The sequence below is a fragment of the Trachurus japonicus genome, chromosome 7, assembly GCF_045865225.1.
Source record: "Trachurus japonicus isolate A0001 chromosome 7, Traja_1.0".
NCBI lineage: Eukaryota > Metazoa > Chordata > Actinopteri > Carangiformes > Carangidae > Trachurus > Trachurus japonicus.
In genome coordinates, this window is record NC_140913.1 from 32,093,218 (window position 1) to 32,120,439 (window position 27,222).

Genomic DNA, 27,222 nt, shown 5'->3' on the forward strand with positions numbered 1-27,222 from the left:
TGATTTGGTCCTCGTTTAGATCTGCTCCTCTCATTATGTGACGACTGACGAGGACTTAATTGAACGGCACTGATTCTCAAAACAGTCTTGTGTTTTGATTTGTAAATGGCGGGCGGCTGTTTTTCAGTTGGTGATTTTCCCGTTGTGGAAAACACAGAAAATGAGAAAAAAAAAAAAAGTTAAATGTCCTGGAAAAGCTGGAGTTGTCCTGGAAAATTATTTATCACACTGTGACATCAGCTGTTTATTAGCCTGTGAATGTCTAGGAAGACGCTTCACCTCTCATCCAAGAGGCTTCATCAGTTCATGTTCGCATCTGACCAGGATGAGACTGGTCCAACAAAAGTGTGTGTGTGGGTGTGTGTGTGGAAGGGCTGGAATGGTCGAATACTTCCCTGTGATTATCAAATGGAGCTTTTGCCTGAAGATGAGTTGGTGCAGATAACGAGCTTTGAGTGTGTGAGTAGTTTGTTATCGGTCGGTCGATCACAGTCGTGAGTTTTTCCTGCACATATGTTTGTGATCTTGTGTGTGTGTGTGTGTGGGTGGTGTGAGTATTTAGTCTTTTTATTGTGGCGTCGTGTCTTTAGTCTTGAACTAAGAGGGACTGAACATGGAGTCGGTGGAATGGAATCAAACAGGAACTCATTAACACAGAAACCAAACTACAATGATTATGATGGATCTGTCAGTGTTTTCCACCAGGTGCATGATGGGAAATGACCTCACAGGCATCACTCCTGTCTCTCTCTCTCTCTCTCTCTCTGTCAGGTGGAGAAGGTGGACGCCCGCGGCGTGCAGCTGGCTGCTCTCTTCATGGCCGGCGTGGACACGGCGCTCTTCATTAACGACGTGTGCGGACAGCCGTTGCCGTGGGAACACTGTTGTCCCTGGGGCTTCTTCGATGGAAAACTGTTCCAGAGCAAACTGGCCCGGGCCGCCCGCGACCGAGCCGCGCTGCTGGACATGTGTGAGGGGCAGGTACGGGCCTCTCTCTCTGTGTGTGTGTGTGTGTGTGTGTGTGTGTGTGTGTGTGTGCGTGAGCAGTGACATCATGTGTGGTTGTCACGGTGACGGAGGAGAACAGTTTTTATCTCCTTGATCCTCCTGAATCCCAGAGACGAGCATCTGTGTCTCATGTGTCTGTGTTGACAGACTGTCAGTGGGTTTAAAAGATAAATTATATCTGTATTAGATTAATATTGATAAAGATCCGATATCAGCTAGAGCCGTCAGAACCAACTTCGCTATTCAAACAGAATTCAGATTACCGTATTTTCCGGACTATAAATTGCGCTTTTTTTAATAGTTTGGCTAGCAAATGCGACCTATATTTAGAAGCGACTTATATATCAAAAATATACGCTATGTCATCTATGACGCCGTACAGTGTGGCGACTTTCTTGCTAAATCTGGCGACTTTTTTTTATCAAAAGCGACTAGCGACAAATCTAGCGACTTTTCCCGGTGTTGTTACAAACCTTTCTGGTCGTTTCTTAGTTTGTTGCAAACGTTACATAACAGATTTGTTGTGAACGCCCTCTAGTGGACGCAGGGCGTTATAATAAGATGGTACAGGTGAATATAATGAGCTTAAAAAAAAAGAAAAAATGACATTAAAAATTTGAATATAATAATAAATGTGTATAATGTAACTTCTTTTGGGTCCATTTTTAATGATGCACATGTTCAATTTGCAGCATCAGTTCTGTGAAAATCTCTTTAATAACCAAACAAAATTGGTTTTAACTGAAATAGCTATAAAAATGAATCGATATTGTGTGTGTGTGCAGGAGGAGCTGGTGTCCAAGGTGGAGAAGATGCGTCAGGCGATCCTGGAGGGCATCAACCTGTCCCGGCCCCCTCCTCCCCCTCCCCCTCTGCCTCCTCCGGCCTTCCTGCCCCCCGCCATGGTGCCCCCCTTCTACCCCATGCCCCCCCTCTACCCGCCTCGCCCCATGGGCGGCATGCCCCCCCACCACCACCCACATCACCCCCACCACCCGGCCCAGCACAGACCCAGAGCCTTCCCAGGTAAACACATGATGAGTCGACTGTAGAGAGGAACAACAGCATTTAAAAACTTTATTTAAACAGGGTTCCCACGCGTCCTGGAAAATATGGAAAAACTGGAAAATGGTACACCAATGTTCCAGTCATGGAAAACACATGGAATATGAGGAAGAAAAGCTTGAGTTGTCCTGGAAAATGATTTATCACAGTTACCAGAGCTCGATTTGACTTTTTCAGACCCTTCTAAGGATTTCGTTTCCAAAAAAAAAAAAAAAAAAACATGTTTGTGCTGTTCTATGATAAATTTGTCATAATTTCTAAGCATTTAAGAGATTATTACATAAATTACAGCCATAGACTGCACATTTTTAAATCATATTTCTGGGAGAGGGAATAAGAGAAAGGAATAAACATAGAAACAAACTGATTAAATTTATAAAATAAGATACAACTGTCGAAAAGAACACTTCTCCAAAGCATGAATGGGACGGGATGAATCAGTGTATGGCGTAAAAATGTCAGTCAGACTGTAGCAGCTGAAAATGTCCTGGAAAACGATTTCCAGAAAAGAGTGGGAACCCTGTTAAACCAAGTGGAGGTGGATCAGGCCTCAGTGTTCATACAACCTGAGCTGACCTATAACATAGAGTCAGTGTGTGTGTGTCTGACTGTGTGTCAGCTGTCAACCATGTCCCTCTGTCCTCAGGTATCCAGTCCATCCCCCCCCAGGGAGGGAAGCTGGAGATCGCTGGCATGGTGGTCGGCCAGTGGGCCGGGAACAAACCAATCCGTGGGAGAGGGGGGTTCAACATGCAGGTGGTGTCAGTGGGAGCAGGGAAAGGGTGAGTCATACCCCTGTGATATGGAACAATATGGGGATAATATGGAACAATAAGGTGTAAATATGGAATGATATGGAACAATTTGGTGATAATATGGAACAATATAGGGATAATATTGAATAATATGGAACAATATGGGGATAATATGGAACAATATAGGGATAATATTGAATAATATGGAACAACATGGAACAATATGGTGTAAATATGAAATGATATGGAACAATATGGGGATAATATGGAATTATTAAGCAATATATCACGACAGGCCGTGGTATATGCTTATTATACCACAGCTAAGGAGCGTTGTTCGGCCCGACGCGAAGCGGAGGGACAACCCCCCATATACCACGGACTGGAGTGATATATTGCTTTTATAAAACGGTTACCAATAATGACGATATGAAAGAGGGATACACAATCAATTGCATGTAGTTTTATTCAACCAGAAATACATATTATCCAATAAAATAGCCTCACTGTGAAAAAAATAGTCCCACCTCTCCAGACTTTAGCTCCTAGTTAGCTCTGCATCTCGTCTTTTCCTACGCTTTTTTTTTCAGGTGAAAGTCACTGCTCAATCCACTCTACCATTGTTAACCCTCCCCAGAGGTGAAAGTTCACCTTAAACATGTGAATTCAACTACTTTAGTCCGTTTTTTAACATCGTAAAAACATCAACTGTCTTTTGCTACGGACTGCAACAGTCCGTTGTCATGGATACATGACAACAACTTCCATTCATACCAGTCATACATGCCTGATGCGGTGTGATAGCTTACGCTGTGATAAGGCTTTAGAATAGGTTAAGAACCAATCAGATCGCCGGATTTCACCTTTCCGTTTTATAATTGGGTGATAATATGGAATAATATGAACAATATGGACTAATGGGGTGTAAATATGGATCAATATGTGGACTGTGTGTGTTCCTAACGGTGTGTGTGTCCTCAGCAGGGGTAAAGATGTTCCTGGTAAAGCGAGAGGAGGGAAGAAGGTTTCTGCCAACAGAACACAGGTAACAACCATCACAACCCCCCCCCCCCTCCCCGTCCCTCCTTTCCTCCCTTCCTCGCCCCTGTCTCTCTAACTCCTCCTGCTCCTCTTATGTCTTCCAGACGTCGTCCTCCCCCCCCGCCAGCAGCCCCCCCAAGCCGTCGGAGGAGGAGGCCGTGTCGCTGCCGGACGTCGCCGTCGCCACGCAGCAGCTGAACGGCGGCGCCGCCTCGGCCCCCGCCGCCATCGGCCAGTCCTCCTCCTTGGAGCTGGCCCCCCTGGCCCAGCCAATCCCGTGTGCCTTAGCCAGCAGAGACAACCAATCAGAGGAGGGGGTGGTGGAGGAGGAGGTGGAGGTGGAGGTGCCACCCCCCCCCCTGTTGCCTTGACGACTGCCCGTCAGACGGAGCGCTACAGAAGGAGGAGTGAAGGCGTCCTTCCCAGGATGCACTGCTCTGAGAGAGTTATCTGTGTTCGACTGCCTTCCCCTGTTTTGTAGCCCCCAACCACCCCCCCACCGCCCCTCCACCCCTTCACCCCCCCAAACAGCCAATCACGTGGAGCAGCGAGGCCCCGCCCCCCGCTCCCTGTGATTGGCTCACACAGTTCGCTGTCGCTCCCTCTTCAGTTCCATCTGGTTTTACATTAATGTATGAAGAAGGTTTTCTCCATGAGTCTGTAAGCGCCCCCCCCCCACCTCCAAAAGCCTAAATGCCCCCCTCCCCCCTGCACTCAAAGTAAAAATAAGCTTGAAGCCCCACCCCCGTCGCCATGACGACCCTCCATTCTGAACGAGCCCCCCCCCCCCACCCTTCCTTTACGTCAGTCTAAGTTTATTACTTCGTGTTGGACGTTAGAATCTCTGCACACAGACGTCGTTGTCACGGTGACAGATTGGATGTGGTTTCCGTGGTTACAGCATCACCACCACCTAGCTAGGCCTGGTCGCCATGGCTCGGCGGCTGTTTTTGTGGTTGTGGTTGTTGTTGTTGTTGTTGATGTTGATCAGGGTTCCCACGCGTTCTTGAAAATCTGGAAAACCTGGAAAATGGTTGACCAATTTTCCAGTCATGAAAAACACATGGAAAATTAGAAGAAAAAAAAGTCAAATGTCCTGGAAAAGCTTGAGTTGTCCGAGCTCTATTTGACTTTTTCAGCCCCTGCTAAGGATTTTGTTTCCAAAAACCCCCCCAAAAATACATGTTTGTGCTGTTCTATGATAAATTTGTCATAATTTCTTAGGATTTAAGAGATTATTTCATAAATTAGAGCCATAGACTGCACACCTTTAAATCATATTTCTGGGAGAGAGATCATTAACATGTCTAGTCTGGCAACGACTGGTAGACCTCGGCTCAATCCAGGGGGCGGGATGAAGGCTGTCTTTCAAACTGCCTCTGCACCAATAGGGTAGCGCTACGACCAATCAGAGCAAAGAGCAGGATGACGTTAGCCTGACAAGCCAATTAAAATGTATGTCGCCATCGCGTTAAACCCGCCCAACGACTCTCTAAACAGATAGAGCACTGTGATTGGTGAACACAAACGGTGTTTTGAGACTCAAAAAGTTCCTATGGCTCGTCTCTAGACCCACCGGTGCGTCTAGATTTCTAGGCTACAAATGTCCTGGAAAAGCTTGAGTTGTCCTGAAAAATGATTTATCACATCATGATATCAGCTGCCAGAGCTCGATTTGACTTTTTCAGGCCCTGCTAAGGATTTTGTTTCCAAAAAAAAACCCCAAAATACATGTTTGTGCTGTTCTATGATAAATTTGTCATCATTTTTTAGGATTTAAGAGATTATTTCATAAATTAGAGCCATAGACTGCACACCTTTAAATCATATTTCTGGGTGAGAGAATGAGAGAGAGGAATAAACATAGAAACAAACTGAATTAAATGTACAAAATAAGGTATCATTGACGAAAAGACTTCTCCAAAGCAAGAATGGGACGGAATAAAAACTAATGTGAAAATGTCCTGGAAAACGATTTCAAGAAAAGTGGGAACCCTGTTGTTGTTGTTGTTGATACGGTTTGTTGGTTGCCATAGCCGCCGTTCAGAGTGACGCACCGTGACCTCGACCCCCTCCCCACCACCCTACCACCGCCACCGCCACCACTCTTTATGGATTGATTGGTTATTAATCGATCGATCGCCGCAGCACTTCTGCACCGCCATGGTTTTTAGTGTAGCAGAGCCTAGACCCTAACCCCCCCATGAGTGAGTTTATGCACCTTACGCCCTGAAGTATGCAAGAGCCCCCCCCCCCTCGCTCCTCCAAAAACTAAAACAGTGCATTATTGTTACTATTATTATATTATTATTATTAAATCCCCCCCGTCCCCGTCCCCTCGCCCCAAAGCTTTGATTGTATCTTCCCAACAGAAGCACTTAATGTTGTATTTAAATATGATGAATTGAAAACCACCAGCCCCCCCCCCCCGACAGGTGGATTGAGCGTCTGTGACCCCGACCCCCCACCCCAAACCCCCCGACCCCCCCGATCCCCACCGCGCCTGACTAAATCATTAAGACATGTAAACGTTTAAAGGTAGAGATCTATTGCGAGACGTCAGAATGTGAACGGAGTGGTTTCAGACAGAGAAGCACTTTGTTGAAGATGCGGAGCCACTGGACCGTTCAGAGTTAAGGCCAAAAAACACAAAGAGTTAAAGAGTTAAAAGAGACGGAGAGCTGGATGTCGCACGTCCACGCCAGAACTTTGCAATGAAATGAAGCTGCCGGACGCCTCGGTCGTCCCGAAGCCGGTTCGGATCCTAAAGTTATTTCCAAAGTCTATTTTAATACGACCGGCCGCGCCACGGAGCCGCCGCCGCCGCCAGCCGCTGCCGATATATAGATAAATACAGGGGGGTGTGGCCGCAGCGCCGCACTGATCCCCCACGCCATCGAGCAACTGTTGTCATGACAATAGCCCAAACGCCTGAGCCGCCGCCATTGCCGCTGCCGCCCAGGTGTGTCACTTTATAGACCAACAGGAAGCACTTAACGTAACGGCCCTGAAGCGCTCGGCTTCACGGCACGACACGACACGGTTTCATCATCAGAGCACTTAAATGTTTGTAGAGGAGTCGTTTCCCCCTCCCAACCGCCGCCGCCGCCGCCGTCTGATCCGGTCTGATCCGGTCTGAGCGACCGGGAAGCACAGCTGCACCTGTAGTAGAAGCAGCAACCGACAGACAGACGTTGCCTGAGAGACGCTCGCCACGAGCTGCGTCGTCTTCATCTCTATAAACCGACACAACAAAGACACTGAGATGAGCTCATTCTTTAAAAAACAAACCAACAAACAAACAAACAAACAAACAAGGCACGTCAACAAGAAGCACCTTATTCCCTCACTCTGTTGACGACTTGTCGCTCCGTCGTGCGCCACAGAATTGACACGGAAACGAAAAACAAAAAGCGCCGTTTGAAGGACAAAAACCCTGACTTTCTATGTAAGTGTTAATGTAGTCGCGTCAGACTTCCCCCTCTTGTTATGAACTCAACACGTTACAGTGAAACGCCGACAGTCGGAAGGCCTGCGCCGGCGTCGCCACGCCGCGATGCCGCCTCGCCGCCGCCGCCGCCGCCACCACGCCGTACATTACCGGTAGGGATTATGAAACAAGACGAGCGCCGTAGGTGTTAATAGGTTTTAAGAGTAGAGAACCAGCGTGGGGCTGAAACACGACTGTAACACACAGCCACCAAGACTTAGGCTAGAGATTATTACTATTATAGCTCCACTGGCCGAAGGACCGAGTCTAGTTCACTAGGAGTCAAATAAATAAATAAATAAACGAATAAATAAATGAATGAATAAATACTGCTTCAACTTTTGACATTAGTACAAATACGTGTATCGCTACCGTACATTGTTAGAAGGCTTTTTCTGCGGCGAGCCAAGAGTGTGATCCAGTTTCTAACGATGCCCTCTCTCGATTCGCTCGCCAGATAAATAACCATCACACACACACACATGCACACGCACACAGGACACACGCACACAGGAAACACACACACACACACACTGTTCAGTTGCGTCTGTTACCAGCAGCGTCTCTTCTCTCTGCTTTTGTGCTGAAGTGAATTTGTGCAGTTTCAGTTCCAGTGGTCGTCAGTTCACCAGAGATCAATTTGGTAACACATTCACCTGACACACACAACACACACATACACACACACACAACAGAGGTTTGCATGGAGAACACACACACACGCAGACAGACACACACTGACACAGACACACACACAGAAACATAGATGTTAAACCCTGAGTTACACAGTAGGTAGTTTGGAAAAAAAAAAAAAGTCAACTCACAACATGATGTAGTTTCCCTCTGTCCTCGTCTGTTTTAGTTCCATAGAGATTTGATCAGTGATTTTTATGCTTGTTACCCTGGAAACCCCCCCTCCACCTCCACCCCCAAACCCCCCCAACCTCACCCCCCCTCCTCCATACACACACATACACACACACACACAAACACACACTTCATCCTCAACCCTCCTCCTCCTCTTCCTCTTCCTCAAACTGTTTCATTCACTTCTTTTCTTTGCCCTCGACTTCCTCATAGGTCACACATACACACAAAAACACACACACAAACACACAGACACATACACAAACAGAGAGACACACACAGATAAGCAAAAACTCACACACGATGCCCATTGATTGTCATGTAAAAGCAGCCACACACATAAACACAGATATTTGACACACAGGGTTAAACCCCCTCCTCCTCCTCCTCTTCCTCCTCTTCCTCTTCCTCCTGTATTTCTGCCCCCAACCCCCCAACTCCCCCTTTTAGCCCGTAGGACCGTTACTATTGGCCGTTTTCTCTTTCTCTCTCTCTTTGGGCTGCCCCGCCCCTTTAATCAACCCAACTAACAGTTAAAAAAAAAAAGTTATAATATTAACGTTGATAATCAGTTTCTGTATGTATCTAGCCAGAGTCTGGAAAAAAATCAGAAAAAAAATCAAAACTGTTTTATTCAATTGTGCAAATGTGTTTTTTCTTACTATTTTTAATGTTATTACATCTTCTAATCTAATCCTTCTACCATCGCTTCAGTTAGTACTGAACTACGCTTAGCCAACCTAGAGATTTGAACTGTAATGATCGCGATTTTCCTTACCTGTATTTTATATGGCATCTTTAGACCACTTCACCATTTATGATGTACCTAAGTAAATATTGCCCGATTTCTTTTTTTTTTTCCTTCTTTTTTTTTTGAATTGAGAAGTCGTTTGTCTGCACTATGTTTGATTCTCATATTATTATTATTATTATCTCCCTGGAAACGAGTTCGTACGTTCGTTCGTTCGTTCGTTCGTGGTCGACTCATTATAATTATTATCAATCGAAGCTGAACTCTGCGCCCTTGCACAAAGCAGCGAAACATCTCCTGTTGTTGAACACCTGAGAACCAAAGTGCACCTATCACCCCCCCACCCACAAATACCCCCCTCCTCTAGCCCCCCTGCCCCCCACCCCACCCCCCCACCCTCCTCCTGCCCCCAGTGACAGGTTTTCTGATGAGTTACGATGATAAATATAACGACAGCACAGCACGCGTGATTTCTTTTTTTCTTTCTTTTTTTTTTTTTTCTGTGACAGGTGTGTCCCAGTGTGTTGACACTGTGGTTGCCGTGGAGACGCAGACAGACAGACAGACAGACAGACAGACAGACAGACAGGGAGTTACCCAGGTGTGTGGTCAGTCAGTCAGTGTGTGGACAGTCAGTTTGTCTTTTATTCAGAGGCATTGTGGGTAGATTTACGGCTCCACCTCCTCCTCCTCGCCCTCGTCGTCGTTATCGACTGTTGACATGACGACACCTGACACACACACAGACACAGACACACACACGCACGCTGGGGGTTTGACGTCCTCTGTCTCTCACATGATGTGTTACGATAGATATGAACTGTTGTGTGTCCTCAGACTGTGAGCGGGCACGGAGGCTGCAGTAGCTGAGCTTCTCCTCACGCGTTCTGTCAGAGCTGCAACCGTCAGTCAATCAATCAATCGTCAATAAACCGATCAATCAAAATGTCTGGACCTCGAGTTAAAAAAAAAAAAAAAATCTGAGCTGCAGGAATTTATAACTGATGTTTTTCATCTTATGTGAAACTAAAAAAACAAAGATGATTGGATAAAACAAGGAACATTTTTTTTGTAAATAGTGAAATTCTTCACTATTTCTTTTTATTAAAAAGTAGGTGCAGATCAACATATGTCTGTTATATGTCATGTATACATGTACGAAGACATTAACCAAGAAATAAATCACAAAAACAAGAAATAAATGAATAAATAACAGTAAATATAAACAGATGTACACACGTATACATGGACTATTAGTCAAAATTCGTATCGTTACTGTGTACGATTGGAGGACATGAGTCATAATTAAAACAATAAAGAATAAATATCTCTACATTTCTCAACATGCTAAATATTTCAGATAAATACATGAAGATACAAAATAATAATAACAAAGAGTTGAATCATAGCCAGAGCTTCACTGTTTTAAATATTGACGTTGAATGAATTGAGAACTGAGTCTGCAGCTCTGACACGCTGCTGCGACCGTCCTGAGGAAAAGTTCAGCTCTCGGTTTAAACGACGAGTTGTCAGACACATTAAAGCACTTTGCCTCCGTGCCTGCGAGGAATACAATACAAATGGGAGCAGATGTTGTTGTTATTGTTGTGTTGTAGTTGTTGTGTTGTTGTAGAAGCTGAACAGTATTAATACTAATGTCTGTCATACAGAACGTGGAGAGGAGAGGAGGAGGAGGAGGCGTCATCTGTTTTCTACTCTCACAGCTTCTTGTCCGGTTTGAATAAAGCTCCCTTATTCTGTCTGTCTCTCTCTACACTGCCACTCCCCCCCTCTTCAACAGCCCCCCAGCTCCAGTATAACCCCCCCTCACCCCCCCTCCTGTGGGCCATTTCCTGTCACGTTGGTCAAACGCCCTCAGCAACATGTGAACCAGTGCATGTACCAATAAGGCCGCCGCCACCAACACCCCCCAAAAAACTACCTGTGCAGCAAAAAAAAAGGGTTAAAATTTATCCATAATATTATTGTTATAGAAATATTATCATCATCATTATTGCTGTTATAATTATGGTTGGTATAATTTGTCATCATTGTTAGCATTATGGAAGCACCAGACTGTTTGTGGAGAGACGAGAAAAGAAAGCTTTTTGTTTTTTTTAATTTGTCTGGCTGTTGGTGGTCTGATCTCACAGAGGGAGGGGAGGAAAGGTTCAGAAAGAGACAAAGATGGCAGTCATGTTTGTACTGGTTGGGAAATGACTTACAGTGCTGAAATAAAATTTATTCTTTTAGTAAAAAAAAAGTGTACAGGGTGTCCAGTGTGGTGATTTATTTATTTTTTTACATTCACTTTGATTTTGTAACGTCATGTCGATGCGAAACAACCACAAACTGATTCAAACTGAGCTCAGATGGACAGAAAACAACCAGAGAACACATGATAAATGATCTAAAAAGAAATTTAAACACATGTGGCCCCTCATGTCTGTGCTCAGGGGCCAGTCCTGTTGTTCAGTTCAGTTCAGTTCAGTTCAGTTTATTCGATCAGCATTTTACCCCCCCTTCTCCACAGGTAAACTTTACTAAATGTACACAAGTGCTTACTGTACATGTGATGAGGGGTGCTGATCGAAAAGGTGTAGGCTGAAGCCTAGGCTTATTATGCCTACCCTTTTTACCAAAACAAAAAAAGAGGTAAAGAGAGAGAAAAAACAAAAACAAAAAAACAACAATCAATCCAGAAACTATTTCAACAAGGCAACTTTTACATTAGAGTTTAAATCAAACAAGCATTTGGCGCTCATAACAAATCTATATATTCTTTAAGTACCTTGGATTTAAACATTTTCTTGAAAATAGAAATCGAGCTACACATTCTTAATTCCTCATCATAACTGTTCCACAAATTGACACCTCTGACGGAAACACAACGCTGTTTTATATTAGTTCGTATTTTTGGTCTTTTATAGACACCTAATCCTCTCAATTCATAACGACTCTCTCGAGTTTCAAACAGCCTCTGAGTACTGCAACAAAACATATGGTTATGCACTTTAAACATAATTAGAGCCATTTGCACTTTAAACATAATTAGAGCCATTTTGTCATCATTGGCATAATTTTTTTGGAAAAAACAAACAGATGTGGCAGGAAACAAGTGTGCAATGATATTAAAATGATAGAGATGTGATTAAAAAAAGAGAAAATAACACACACATCTCTCACCCCTCTCCATTCTGACACATATCTCCAGAGATTCTCAACCATGATGTATTTATTAATTTATTTAAATATATATGCGTTTTTTTTGTTTGTTTTTTTACCTAACCTTGCTGCTCTACCTGCTTTTTTAAATTGCCCCTTGGGGACAAATAAAGTTCTTTGAATTTGAATAACAATCAATTAAATAACTACATAATGTATTATCAATTAATTAATAATAATAAAAACATTAATTTCAGTTGATAAACTTGTCAGAATTGAGCTTTTACTTCTTATATTTGCAGTGACGATGCTTTTATTTTGAAAAACCTTCCTCCTCGTCTCTCTTCTGTGATTCGCTCTGTGGCTGAAATCTCGTTCCGGGTGCGGAACTCTCGCGAGATCTCAGCTCAGCTCAGCCTGCTTGCTTGCTGCTCCACCAGCCAGGAGGAGGAAAGATGGCGAGGCTGAGAGCGGAGCGGAGCCACCTGGGCGGGCTGAGGCCGGAGGAGGAAGACGGTTCCCCGGACACACACAGGCCGATCCACCGGGGAGAGGAGGAGGAGGAGGAGGAGGAGGAGGAGGAGAGAGGGAGACAACACCCGGATGTGACATCATCCGGACCAGAAGAGGAGAACCGCTCACAGCTGAACCCGGAGGAGGAGGAGAGAGGAGGAGGTGAGGAGCAGTGGAGGTGAGGAGGAGGAGCAGAGAGGAGAAACCGTCATCTGGCCGCTGGATCTCTCCTCTCTGCCTCTGTATGAAGTCACAGGCGTGACGTCAGAGACACGGAGGGGCGCGTGCTCAGGTGTGTTAGCCTGTTTTAGCCTCACCTGGCTGCAGGCTGCTGTGACGTCACTGCTGTGGTCATACATGTGTGTGTGTGTGTGTGTGTGTTCAGTCCATCACCTCCTCCTGCTCCTTGTTGCCCTGGAGATCCACCGAGGAGGAGGAAGAGGAAGAAGAGGAGGCTGCTGCTGCTCCGTCCTCAGACCCGTCTCCTGCTCCTCTGCCCAGGAGATCCAGGTGGGAGGAGGAGGAGGAGGAATAGAGAGGAGGAGCAGAGAGGAGGAGTAGAGAGTGTGTCTGTGTGATGAGGTAGTAGTTTGTATAGTTGAGGTCACACCAGATCTGGGAGGTAACTATACAACCTACTGTCTTTCTCACGGACACCACAGCTGCAACTGAAGACCAGAGGACCACAACAACATCTGTCTCACCTGCTCATAACCTGGTCTAACCCTCACCTAAACCAGACCGTTACCATAGTAACCTGAGGTCAGTGCAGCCCAGTTAAAGGGACAAGTTCAACATAATTTAGTCAGATCCTCCTCTCACCATAATCCCTATAGTCGTAGCAGTAGGTTAATCACCTTTAATGATCGGGTGTTGCATGTTGTTTTGAGATCGGCGGGGCAGAGCCGTGAGCTGCTCAGTGAACACAATGGAGGACCTCATCCTCTGCTCCAGAGAGGGACGGCCTTGACCGCCGGACAGCAGCTCTCTGCTCCCTGTCAAGAGCCCGGTCGGGATACGGTGCAACAGGAGAACAGGAGCCAAGCAGCACCTGAGGAAGACGAGGATGAGCTGCTGAACGATGAGCGTGAGAGTGTGATGATTTCTTTCCAAAAAATAAACGGTCTGAGATATTTTGGACATTACCACTGCACTGCTCGACTGTTTATTTTTGTAAAGAAATCATCACAACAAGGAAAAAGTGTTAGTTTCTGTGGCGGGGAGAGCAGGCGCTCTGCGACCGGATAGTAATGTCTTTCCAGGATGTTTCAGAGTTCGGCTATCTGAGGTGAGTGGCTACATGCAAAAACACAAAGTTTATACTGTTTATACTGTACACTATATGAGTTCAGTGGTGTCTCTAAGGATTCCAGTCATGTACCATGGATATTTGATTGTTATCTGAGTGTTTGTTGTGGTTGAAAGAATTGCCCCCATGGGTTAGCGTTGTCGCTATCCCTAGCGCCGGGTAGCCATGGTGTAACTCTGGTTTGCCTGCATCAATTTTGGTTGTGTTTTTTGCTCCAACCAACACTGGGTGACCATCAGGACAACGATTTAGGGGTCAAAAATGACCGGAATTCTCCTTTAAAGGGACATCGAGGAGTTTTGGAAAGCAAAGTGTTCTCATACTACATTTACCATGAGCCTCCGCGCGCACGGTGAAATTCTTGGACCGGCGCAAGACGGCCGTCCTGCCAAGAATGTTTTCATTCATCAACAATGAAAGTCAGAGGTTTGAAGACGATCAGATACCGTCGTAGTTCCGACCATAAACGGCGATTCGGCGGCGTTATTCCCATGACCCGCCGGGCAGCGTCTGCAAAACCGAAAGTAAGGAAACGCTGGTCGGCTCGCCCAGCATTTCCACCACTAATAATAATAATAACAAAATAACGATAGAGACAAAACGATATATTTATCGAAAATGGGCCCATTAACAAGTGTGGGTAACGTAGATTCATCCACATTAACGTGAGACTTTTTTATAACCAAATAGAAACTCCTCGTTGTCCCTTTAAGTGAACACCTGAGTGTAGCAGTCGACTGTAGGGATTATGGTGAGAGGAGAATTTGACTAAATGTTGAACTGTCCCTTTAAGACTCAGACTCTCAGGTGGAACCAGGTAAATCCTCCCTCGCACAGCGACGACACACCTACACAGTAAAGTGTGGTGTGGTGTTGTGTTGTCGTGGGTGTGAGATGTTACACCCCCTGATCTGGAGATACAACCATACGACTCCCTGCCTTCCTCAACGTGCCAGCCTGATGATGCTCATCACCTCATGCTCATTATCTTAATTTTTTTTAGCAGGGTATGTCATTGGCTTTATGATAACAAGCTCACTGTCAATAAGAAAAAGACACGTCACAATCAGAACATTTTTGCGTAACATTGCAGCGAGAGGAAATTGAGATGATAAATGATTTTAAATATTTTGGGTGTAGCTCTGGATTCCAGACTCAAGTTTGACAAACAACAAAATTAAATTGCTTCAAACTAATTAGACATCATATACCAACCAAAGCTTTATTATATATATGCATGCCATGATTTTTTCTCATATGTCGTATTGTGTTACAGTGTGGAGTCAGGCCTCTCCGACTACAATTAAGTTAATTGCTGTATAACCAAACCTTAAAAAATAATGGTGGCATCACTGTCACATTTTGAAGCAGTATAATTTGATTAGTTTTGATAATGTCCTAAAATTTTCCTCTGTCAAACTGGTTTTGAGCTGTTTGCATTTTTAATGGGTCATGACTTGTAATGATTTTAGACGTATTGTACATTTTATTGTATTGTTATGTAATTTTCATGTCTTTCTTCTTACCTTCTTTCTTCTCCTAAAAGCCTAACTAGGGACGAGAGTTGGAAACTAGCATTAGCTTTAATCTCTGTATGCAGAACATCAGTCACATTGACCTGTTTGTAACGAGTGGAAGTGTTACTATGTTAACCTGCATTGTCCCTATCAAATAAACTAAATTAAATTAAATTAAACCAGGTCAAAGTCAAAATATCTTTAATATGCTTCATGACAGACACCTGACACTGTGCATGCTTCTTATGTTTCTGCTGTTGCTCTGCATGACAGTGCAGTGTTTAATAATGTTTGTTGTCTACTGTACGTTGTCCTTGTTTATATTTTATTTACATTTTTATCTCATTTCATCATGTGCATGTGCTACTGGACCTCTTCCCTCTTATATTCTGGTTTAGGGTGACACTGTAACATCTGTCCAGGGATTATTACACGACGTGCACTGTGCTAAATAAACTAATAAATGATAAATAAAATAATTGTAACCAAACATAAGAATGATTCATGACTGTGTGAACTGTTTGACTGCATTTCACATCTGTTTATGCTCCAGTCTCAACAAATTCATAATAAACATTTAGATTTACTTTCATGTAGTTTCATTATAGAAGAGTTGCAACCACCAGTTATTAATTATCAATGCTCAATAAGAAAATGTCTGTATTTTTTCCCCAACATTTTATAGATAAATGGCTAATCGTTTATTTGAGAATGAAAATAGTTTTTCGTCGCAGACCTACCAGAGATTTTTTTTAAATTATATTTTTCTTTAAATCACAGGAACCTGGGCTTTAATATTAATGACAACGTCTCTGTAACTAAATGATCAACAAATATATAAACTGATTAATCAATAATAATCCTGATATATTATTAGAATCTGCTCTAAAAATCAGAGGATTTAGAATTTTGAATGTTTTATTTTTGAAGCACATGATTAAAAATAAATGATTTATCTTGAATAAAGTTTTTGTTTTTTATTTTTTTTAATCGGACTTTATTGATCTTGTCTCAGTTGTTAAAACTGTTAAAACTTTGACAGCCCATAATATGCAGCATCAGTCGTTCCCCTGGTCTGACCTTGTTGAGCTGCACGGCTGCTCTCATTGGTCAGACTCGCTCATATCCATACTGCCAATATTCAGCCAATGGCAAGAGGGGGCGTTCCCCGATCCCTGCCTCTGATTGGTCGGATCAGAGCCGTGAGGGGGCGTGGCTTACGCGCCTCTCCACGCTGCGACCAAAGAGGCTGAAAATGACAGAGCTCTCACTCTGACGGTGAATCAGACGCTGATTCATAACGAATAGCTACATGTTGTGTATTAATGATTGTGTATCTCTATATTGTATTGTTTTGTCTTTGCTACTTGAGTTTGTTACTAACAGTAACTATTACTAGCATGTTCCTCAGTAATAGTTACTGATGTTTACCTGTGGATAGATCACCTTTATGTCCCATGTGAACACATCCAAGGTATTTGACCATTGACCTTTAAGCTTTCCTCCATGTCCTTGTCCAGTTTGAAGATCAGTGTCTGTGGTGAAACTTTACAGAGGTAAGAACTGTTGTAACTACGCCATGCAGTGAAGGTCATGATGCATGTAGCTAAATATTATACTAAATTAATATATCAGTGGCCTAATACTATCTATGAAATTACATAATAATTACCCACCAATCTCACTGTTCCTTCTACAGTGCTACTGCCTACAATATGATTCTTATTATTATAATAATTTCTGTTGGCAGAAACTATGGAATAACTACTGAATTAATAGATGATGAAGTAGTGGCCAGTTAAAAAACAGTCACACGCTTTGGCCTCACAGAGAAACTCATTGGTGTCTTTGAGTTTATCTGTAAACATCCACATTCATGAGTGAAAGATTTAGTCATTAAATATAATGAATTCTGAAATATCTAGAGTTATAGACCTTTTCAGAGAGTATAAACAAATACAGGTGTTACCAAGGATACTAATTAAGGCTCCATTCCATTTAGTGTACCAGAGCGTTTTCTAATGAGCCACACCTGTCTTTGTTTATACTCTCTGAAAAGGTCTATAGAGGATTTTTATTTTCATCCAGGATGCTGAATTATTTTTAATTTCTAAAATAATAGCCTATAAAATGTTGGCTGCACCAAGGTAAAATAGTTCATGTCATTATTGTTTTTGGATTAATAATAATAATACAACAGTATTAGTGTTATAAACAAATAAATACGAATCGTGTTAGCTTCTGGTAAATCACGGTTGCGTAAAAGCGCGTTAGTTTTTCCGACATAGTGACTCCTCTCGACCAAACACACGATCTCCGCTGTGACGTCAGGTCCGAACCAACATGGCGAACATTCGGTGTGTCAAGGTGAGGAGAGAAAAGAAAAGAAAAGAAATTAAATGATGTGTGTGTGTGTTTGTTTACTCTGTTGTTACTGTGTGTGTGTGTGCGCGCTGTGTGTGGTCGGGCACGAGCCTGTGTTGTGTTGTGTGTGTGTTTCTTCCTCGCTCGGTTGTTGTTCTCAAGTTTGATCAACGTGAACAATCAATGGGTCCTCACAGGCTTCCGTCCGCCCGACCCTCACACCGAGGCCGCGGTCGTCTGTCTGTCTGTCTATCTATCTATCTATCTATCTATCTATCTATCTATCTATCTATCTATCTATCTATCTATCTATCTATCTATCTATCTATCTATCTATCTATCTATCTATCTATCTATCTATCTATCAGGACTAAACTCACCGACACAAGCACGTCAGTCTGACTTAAATCTAACTTAAAGGGACAGTTCAACATTTAGTCAGATCCTCCTCTCACCATAAACCCTGTAGTCACAGCAGTATAGGTTCATTACCTTTAATTATCGGTGCATGTTGTTTTGAGATCGGCGGGGCAGAGACGTGAGCTGCTCAGTGAACACAATGGAGGTGAACGGTACAGGTCAACCTGTCCCTCATCAAACTCATCAAATACACAATCCAACAACTCCACAATGCTCTGGTGGACAAGTTGTGACCTGCACATTCACCACGCTATGAGATAATCATGTAACATTAGAGACAGAGTTGTTTTAGAGGCAAATGCAGCCGCTGAACACACTGTCACGTGTCGTTTAATACACGATACACGCATTAGGGCTTCGACACCAACAGAATTCAAATTATGTTAAAGGGATAGTTAACCCAAAATTGAAATTTCACTCATTATCTACTCACCCTCATGTGGACTAAGGGCTGGGAGAAGTTTCAGAGTCCTCCGTGGCTTCGGCGTAGCAGTGCATGTTAATATAACGGTTGCAAATGGATACCAACTGTCTTCGTAACAAAAAGACACACCAAAAAAACATCCAAATACCTCCATGCTGCTCGTATGTAATGTCCGTCTTGTATTGAAGCCCCGAAATGCGAAATCGTCCTGAAAAAAATTAAATAAGTCTATTTTTCAAGCTTGTTTGTAGCGGAAGCTCCTCTTCCCGGTTCATCCAATTATGACGAACCGGGAAGAGGACGGACCCTCGTTCGTCCAAATTGGACATGCACTGCTACGCCAAGACCCCCCGTAACTCAGAGAAGCCACGGAGGACTCTGAAACTTCTCCCAGCCCTTCCAAATTGGATGAACCGGGAAGAGGAGCTTCTGCTACAAACAAGCTTGAAATATAGACTTATTTAATTTTTTTCTGGACAATTTCGCATTTCGGGGCTTCAATACAAGACGGACATTACATACAAGCAGCATGGACGTATTTGGATGTTTTTTGGTGTGTCTTTTTGTTACGAAGACAGTTGGTATCCATTTGCAACCGTTATATGGACATGCACTGCTATGCCGAGACCCCCTGTAACTCAGAGAAGCCACAGAGGACATGAAATTTCAATTTTGGGTGAACTATCCCTTTAAATCCCTTTTTTTTTTTTTTGTGACGCGGCGATACACACATTTTTTTTTGCGATGCAATCATCGTGTCGTATCTTCATCTTTTTCAAATGCGATGAACGCGATTTTGATGCTCAAGTTTTGACGCGTGACCAGTTTGTGTAAATTTCGGTCATCGCTGTCAAAGCTGTACAAATATTTTTCAATTTAAGACGATGTATAAACAAAAAGTAGGGAAATTATATTAAATATGTCATGAAAAAGACTAGTTATGTATTTTGATTGGTAGGCTATATTGTTGCTGAAAACTCATTCATTACTTAACTATTAACTTAACTATTATTATTATTTTATTAAAGTATGAAACACAAAGATGAAAATGTCTGTTCCTGTTTTCTAAACCTCCAAAGAGACAAAACCAAAACAGATATTTAATGTTTTATCATGAGACACACGTTCTGCTGATCTCTGACCAGTTGGTTTCCATCCGTCTGTCTCAGTGACCCTGGTTCTTCCCTCTTTTTAATCCTTTATTTTATTCCCTGTGTTTCCTGCTCCATCCCTCCCTCCCTCCTCCCATCCCTGTGTGTGTGTGTTGCTAGGGAATGGTTGGCCTGGTGACGGGCGGGGCGTCCGGTCTGGGCCGCGCCACCGTGGAGCGTCTGGTTCAGAGCGGAGCGTCGGCCGTCATCCTGGACCTGCCCAGCTCCGACGGCCCGGCGCTGGCGGCCGGACTGGGAGAGCGCTGCGCCTTCGCTCCGGCAGACGTGAGTGTAGAGGACACACACACACACACACACACACACACACACACACACACACACACACACACACACAGTAGATCCACGTGGATGCTTGTCGCCATGGTGACAGAGCTCATCATAACGGTAAATGTGAACTCCAGTTGCTGCAGTGAATGAAGATCAGGGGTCGAATTTCAGGCAGGCAGGAAAGACGAAGGGAACGATGGGAGGAAAGAAGGAAGGGAAAAAGGAAGGAAAGATAGATGGAGGGAAGGAACAGATTGGGTCAAAAAAGAAGGGAGAAGTAGGGACAAAGGGAAGGGAGGAAGGGAGGGAGGCAAAAAGGATTGTGGAAAGAAGGAAGGGAAAAGGGAAGGAAAGAAAGATGGAGGGAGGGAACAGACCAGGTCAACTGGATCAAAAGAGGAAGGAAGGAAGGAAGGGAAAAAGGATTGTTGAAAGAAGGAAGGGAGAAAGGAAGGAAGGAAAGAAGGAAGGATGGAGGAAGTGAACAGATTGGGTCAATTTGACCCAGAAGGACAACAGGAGGTTTAACGGGAATATATGGGATTTAACGAGAATAATCGGGAATATATAGGAATAAACGGGAAATAAATCCGAAATTTTACTTTTTGAGTGGGTGGGCGGATGGGGGGTGGGGTGTACTCAAAAACATTCATGTTTTTGTTGTTCAATAAAAGAATTGATTGTTTATACAATAATTAAAACTGTTGACATGTCATGTTTTCTAATTGTATTATTTGCATGGATGTCTGCTTATGACAAAACTAAATATTTACATTTATGTTTGGATATGATATAGTTTGTTTAAATTACCCCCAATTTCCAGCTAATTCCCATAAATTCCCATAATTCCCATGGAAAGTTTCCAATTTGGAATATTTCAAAAATTCCCCATCTTAACTTCCCAAGTTAACTTCACATGGAAAGTTTCTGGAAATTTTACTGGAAATTTTCCGCCCCTTTGCAACCCTAGTTATGAGTAAAAAGTTTCTTGACTGAACGCTGCAGTTTGCGTATCCGTTGCTGTATGTCTGTTATGTTGTTTGTCTTCGCATCTCACAATAAAGTTTTAAACCGGTGGTGTCGTCTCCTAGGTGACGTCGGAGGCAGATGTGCAGGCAGCTGTGTCTCTGGCCAGAGAGAAGTTCGGGCGCTTGGACCTGGCGGTGAACTGCGCCGGCATCGCTGTGGCCGTCAAGACCTACAACTTCAAGAAGGAGCTTCCTCACAGCCTGGAGGACTTCCAGCGCGTCATCAATGTAGGACGGAGCGACCGACGGACAGACGATGAAGACGACGAGTCCAAACCGGACGCCGCTTCCAGGTTCCATGTGACGTCTCTTGTGTTTGATTCCTGCAGGTGAACATCGCGGGAACCTTCAACGTGATCCGTCTGGCCGTGGGAGAGATGGGGAAGAACGAGCCGGACGCCGACGGACACCGAGGCTGCATCATCAACACGGCCAGCGTGGCGGCGTTTGACGGACAGGTGAGGCGACCAATAGGGCTTCGACACCAACAGAATTCAAATTATGTTAAAGGGATAGTTCACCCAAAATTGAAATTTCACTCATTATCTACTCACCCTCATGTGGACTAAGGGCTGGGAGAAGTTTCAGAGTCCTCCATGGCTTCGGCGTAGCAGTGCATGTTAATATAACGGTTGCAAATGGATACCAACTGTCTTCATAACAAAAACACACACCAAAAAACATCCAAATACCTCCATGCTGCTCGTATGTAATGTCCGTCTTGTATTGAAGCCCCGAAATGCGAAATCGTCCTGAAAAAAATTAAATAAGTCTATTTTTCAAGCTTGTTTGTAGCGGAAGCTTCTTTTCCCGGTTCATCAAATTATGACGAACCGGGAAGAGGACGGACCCTCGTTCGTCCAAATTGGACATGCACTGCTACGCCAAGACCCCCCGTAACTCAGAGAAGCCACGGAGGACTCTGAAACTTCTCCCAGCCCTTCCAAATTGGACGAACCGGGAAGAGGAGCTTCTGCTACAAACAAGCTTGAAATATAGACTTATTTAATTTTTTTCGGGACAATTTCGCATTTCGGGGCTTCAATACAAGACGGACATTACATACGAGCAGCATGGACGTATTTGGATGTTTTTTGGTGTGTCTTTTTGTTACGAAGACAGTTGGTATCCATTTGCAACCGTTATATGGACATGCACTGCTATGCCGAGACCCCCTGTAACTCAGAGAAGCCACGGAGGACATGAAATTTCAATTTTGGGTGAACTATCCCTTTAAATATGAGGTTCAGGTTTAGGTTTATTTATTTAGCACACATTTATATTCGATGTTGCAAGGAGGGAACAAAGCCGATTGACTTGTACATAAGTTCCACCCCTGTCACTAATTACAACAAAACACATTTCTATGGCTAACAAATAAACAGAGAGAAAAAAAGGAGATAAAGTGCATACATAATCAACGTTATATGAGCAAAAATGAGCAGATAGAGAACAAAGTGATCAGTAACAAATAGAGACAATGGAAATAAGGTACAAAAAATTCATAGATTGAAATCATAAAAAAAGACAGAGTACGGATGTGGGATATGGAGACCATTCGAAGGTGGAAACTGACGTTCCAACGTGTTCCTTCTGCAACGACGCTAACGGTGCAGACACACCAAATCCAGCGACGACGTATCTCGACGCAACGGATCACAGAACGCACCGGCGAGTGGGCGGAGCTTCATTTTTGCTCTGCTGGTCACATACGATCTCATTTTACAGCTAAACAATGCACTAAAGTATGTTTCTGAAAACATTTGAGGCGGAAAATGGACAGTGCTGCAGTCACAATATTGACTCACATTTGATCAACACTGCCTCGTTTGATAGTTTGAACGGAGTTTTGCGAGCCGGCCGCATTGCGTTGGACGGACGTCATTTGCATAAAGTACAGGTCGAGTCTACTTTGCGCAAATTCACATACGGCGACTGGTCCGTCAACTGGCCGTGTCTCCCGCTCTCCATAGAGAATGAATGGGATCCGTCGCCGGATTTGGTGTGTCTGCACCGTAAGTAACGTCGTGTGTCGTGACGTTCAGGCAGTAAAGATGTTGATGAAACAAACTGTTTTGTTTAGAGCTGCAGCTTCAGATGTTTTCAGTTTTTTTTTTTTAGCGATCGATCCGCAGACCACTTGTGTGCTGCTCCGTGGAGAGCAATCGGAACGGATCACAGATCAACTGTGATCTGTTGCTCCACTACTTATAGTATTTAGATTTCCCTTCTTGAAGTTTAATATTGAATTGGTAAAACTGAAGTGTGTTGCAAATGTTACATAACAGATTTGGTTGGAATGCCCTTTAGTGCACGTGGGGCGTAATAATAAGCTGCTATGGGTGGATATATAATGAGGTGAATAAAAAAAACACACATTTTTTGTTTTGTTTTGTTTTTCTCTGTTTCATGAATATGTCTGCTATGTACTTTTGATAATTATTGATAACTATTTATTTATTTTCGTTTGTTTGTTGTTTTTGTTTTTCCCTGTAATCACCCTAACCTAATGTTACCCCTAGGACCCGGGACAAGGGTGGGGTCAAGGGGAATGGATAAATGGAATTGTAATGAAATAAAACAAAATAAAAAATTGATCACAAAAAAAAAAAAAAACACACATTAAAAATTTTAATATTACATACATACTGTATATACATAAGAAGCGTTAGAAATTAAAATCTGATTTGGGAGGAAGACTGACAGCCCTAGTGCTGCTGCTCTGTTGACCAGCTGCTGTCTGTGTGTGTGTGCAGGTGGGCCAGGCAGCGTACTCTGCATCTAAAGGCGGCATCGTGGGAATGACGCTGCCTATCGCACGAGACCTGGCGCCGATGGGCATCAGAGTCGTCACCATAGCGCCTGGTGAGTGGTGACGATCACATGACTTTATGAACCATAAACCTTTATTTTATTGATCCTGCTGGTTCAACATGACATGTCCCCATGAGATCAATACAACTACAACAACAGATAGTAGTCAAATCGGATTTAACGGGAAATTCCTCTGTAAGTTCAACCCATGGTCTAAGAGACAGACCAAAAATAAAACCAATCTAGTGATGTGTTTACAGTAAATGCATTGTCTATTAGTTTATCTTGTTACTTGTAGTCGGCCCATATGACATACAGTCAGTTTTTTGAGAATTTTGTTTACTACTTTTAAAAAAATTATTATTAATTTTTTTTTTTTTTTTTTTTACTTAAAAAAAAAATGAATTTGACCACTTTTTTGAGAATTTTTACCACTTTTTTCTAGAAATGTTTAAACGTTTTTGGAGAAATTGTACCATTTTTTTCCCCCCAGAAATGTATCTACAATATTTTCCAAAAATTCATGCCATTGGCCCTAATTTTGAACGTACATTGATTAAAAAAGTAAAGTCTCAGAACAAATATTTGTGTATTTCTGGTGTTTGCTTCAAAATGTTATCCAATGGGGGTACGTGGTCTAAATTGTGTCAGTTTAGGGTCCTTGATGTAAGAAGGTTTGAGAACCACATCGGTTAAACTTAGAGGGGAATATCCCTTTAACTTTGGGACGTTTTCTTGTCATCTAGATAAATATTCTCCGTCTTCCCTCCTCTAGGTCTGTTCTCCACTCCGCTGCTGGCCGGCCTTCCAGAGAAGGTGCGCTCCTTTCTCGCCCGACAGGTGCCCTTCCCCTCCCGCCTGGGAGACCCCGCGGAGTTCGCCCACCTGGTGACATCACTGGCCGAGAACCCGATGATCAACGGCGAGGTCATCAGACTGGACGGGGCCATCCGCATGCAGCCCTGAGACGGACTGGGGGTGTGTGTGTGTGTGAGTGTGTGTGTGTCTGGTATGTTTGTCACAATAAGCTGCGTACAGTTATTACACTGACATCGATCACCAACACCATTATGTGTGTGTCTGTGTGTGTGTGTCTGTCTGTGTGTGTTTGTGAGTACTCTGTGAACTCCACTTTGGTTGTTTTGTAAACAAATGCAGATTCTAATAAAGCTCTGATGGGTTTGATTATCTACTACAAGGTTTCATTCTTAAAGACTTTTAGCGTGTGTGTGTGTGTGTAGCTTATTTAAAACATCAAACTCTTCTTCACAACGGGAACAAACCTATGTTCCCCGGGTCCTAATTTCCCCGTTTTTCCCAAAAAGGGTCCTAGTTTTTCGCCAAAAAGGGTCCTATATTCCCCGTTTTTCTCTAAAAGGGTCCTATGTTCCCCATTTTTCCCAAAAAGGGCCCTATGTTCCCCGTTTTTCCCAAAAAGGGTCCTAGTTTTTCGCCAAAAAGGGTCCTATGTCCCCGTTTTTGTTTTTCTTCAAAAAGGGTCCTATGCTCTGCGTTTTTCGCCAAAAAGGGTCCTATGTTCCCCGTTTTTCCCAAAAAGGGTCCTAGTTTTTTGCCAAAAAGGGTCCTATGTTACCCGTTTTTGTTTTTCTTCAAAAAGGGTCCTATGTTCCCCGCTGTTGCTGGTCGATGGGCTCCCTCTACTCATCTGGACTCTCTCTCTCTATCTGGCCTGTCTAGCCTCTACCTCGGCTTTTTACTAAACTCCTTTCTTCATTGCCTAAACCCAACCAATGGGACAATTAGCCTACACTTCTCACTCAAAGTCACAACTCAACTTCTCACTCAAAAATAGGCAAAAATATGCCAAGTCTGAGGATTCAAGAGTCTGTAGATGATTAAATATTCAACACAAACTGTTTGTGTGTGTTTGTTGGAAGAGAAAACGGGTTTAACCTGAGAGGATGATGGAGGTCGATGGTTCTCTGTTTTTGTTGTTGTTGTTGTGAGACTCCACCACAGGGGGGCAGTGTTGTGTTTACAGTCAGATTGAAACATGAAGCTGAAGCTGCAGGTGACTTCTGTCCTGTGTAAAAAACTGTGGAGGAATGTTTTTTGTTTTTTTTGTGAAGTTTGATTGTGGTAGGAGTATAGGAAAAAAACCTACTCGGGTGTGTTTTGGGCATATTTGATAAGTGTATGGCGCATATTCACATTCATTTTCAAAGAGACTTATAATACAAAAAATGTTACATTTCATGGATACTTTCATTGTCTAAAGTTTCATTGTGACATGAGTAAAGGAAAAACAATAACCCCATTGGGGTGTATTGTTTTCTGGCCTTATTGGCACCATAGACTGTATATAAATCAATCTTGGATTGATGAGAATTAAACATATTTCCCCAACTAGGATTTCTTAGGACTTTTAGTATGTTGTTCTGGACGCGAATTAGTTCTATTTTTGGGTCCAAAATTAGCTAGATTGCCTGGACTAATTAATAAACTGACAGACAACATGAGATCAACCATGAATACATTAAAGGGATAGTTCAACATTTTGGCAAATTGGCCCATTGCCATAATCGCTATAGTCATAGCAGTAGGTTTGTTACCTTTAACTGTCGGTGTAAGCTATTTTTAGAACGGTGGAGCGAAGCAGCAGGCTGCTCAGAGCTACGCTATGGAGGCTAAGGGAATTTCTTGGTTTTCCTCATCAAACTCATCAAATACACAACCCAACAACTACAAAAGGCTGTCGTGGACAAGTTGTGAGCTGCACAATCACCACGCTATGAGATAATAATGGAACGTTACGAGACGGAGTTGTTTTAGAGGGAAATTCATGCAAAACCGCTGATGCGCGTTGCGTTCAGGGACAGTTTTTCAGCAAGCAGACTCTATATTTACCCTGTATTTACCTCGAAAACGGCTCCGTTTCGTAACGTTCCATTATTATCTCATAGCGTGGTGATTGTGCAGCTCACAACTTGTCCACGAAAGCGTTTTGGAGTTTTGGGATTGTGTATTTGATGAGTTTGATGAGGGAAACCAAGAAATTCCTTTAGCCTCCATAGCGTAGCTCTGAGCAGCCTGACGCTCCGCTCCTCCATTCTAAAAATAGCTTACACCGACAAATAAAGGTAACGAACCTACTGCCATGACTATAGCGATTACGGCAATGGGCCAATTTGCCAAAATGTTGAACTATCCCTTTAAATTAAATTTCATAACAATCAACAGCTGGAGACATAATTTGAAAACAATAGTTTGAGCATTTGTTTAAAATGTAGT

At 43.2% G+C, this 27,222-nt stretch overlaps 2 protein-coding genes and 1 long non-coding RNA gene across 4 annotated transcripts in view; all 3 read left to right on the forward strand.

Moving 5' to 3' along the window:
* Nucleotides 1-4,372, forward strand: part of fam120c (family with sequence similarity 120 member C) — a 26,641-nt gene extending 22,269 nt beyond the window's left edge. Inside the window, 6 exon segments of the mRNA XM_085782891.1 lie at nucleotides 772-981; nucleotides 1,794-2,034; nucleotides 2,720-2,855; nucleotides 3,810-3,873; nucleotides 3,974-4,216; nucleotides 4,218-4,372. Coding sequence (XP_085639017.1) covers nucleotides 772-981; nucleotides 1,794-2,034; nucleotides 2,720-2,855; nucleotides 3,810-3,873; nucleotides 3,974-4,216; nucleotides 4,218-4,280 — 957 coding nt within the window. The 3' untranslated portion in view covers nucleotides 4,281-4,372.
* A 2,289-nt stretch (nucleotides 4,373-6,661) lies between these two features.
* On the forward strand, nucleotides 6,662-11,240 carry LOC146985138 (uncharacterized). The gene is made up of 2 exons (XR_015036198.1): nucleotides 6,662-9,937; nucleotides 9,969-11,240. It is a non-coding gene; the product is annotated as an uncharacterized LOC146985138 (long non-coding RNA).
* Nucleotides 11,241-17,767: 6,527 nt separating this feature from the next.
* Nucleotides 17,768-25,162, forward strand: hsd17b10 (hydroxysteroid (17-beta) dehydrogenase 10). 2 transcript variants are annotated; one of them, XR_015036199.1, is made up of 7 exons: nucleotides 17,768-17,848; nucleotides 19,961-20,125; nucleotides 21,220-21,384; nucleotides 21,486-21,614; nucleotides 23,913-24,021; nucleotides 24,746-24,987; nucleotides 25,086-25,162. XR_015036199.1 is itself a non-coding variant. In XM_085782892.1 (6 exons), exons 1-6 carry the CDS (start codon nucleotides 17,825-17,827, stop codon nucleotides 24,934-24,936), a joined length of 783 nt encoding a protein of 260 aa, XP_085639018.1. In that variant the 5' UTR covers nucleotides 17,768-17,824; the 3' UTR covers nucleotides 24,937-25,162. The 2 variants fall into 2 exon arrangements, 1 of the variants encoding a protein (XP_085639018.1); XM_085782892.1 differs by having other exon boundaries at nucleotides 24,746-25,162.
* Nucleotides 25,163-27,222: the final 2,060 nt, after the last annotated feature.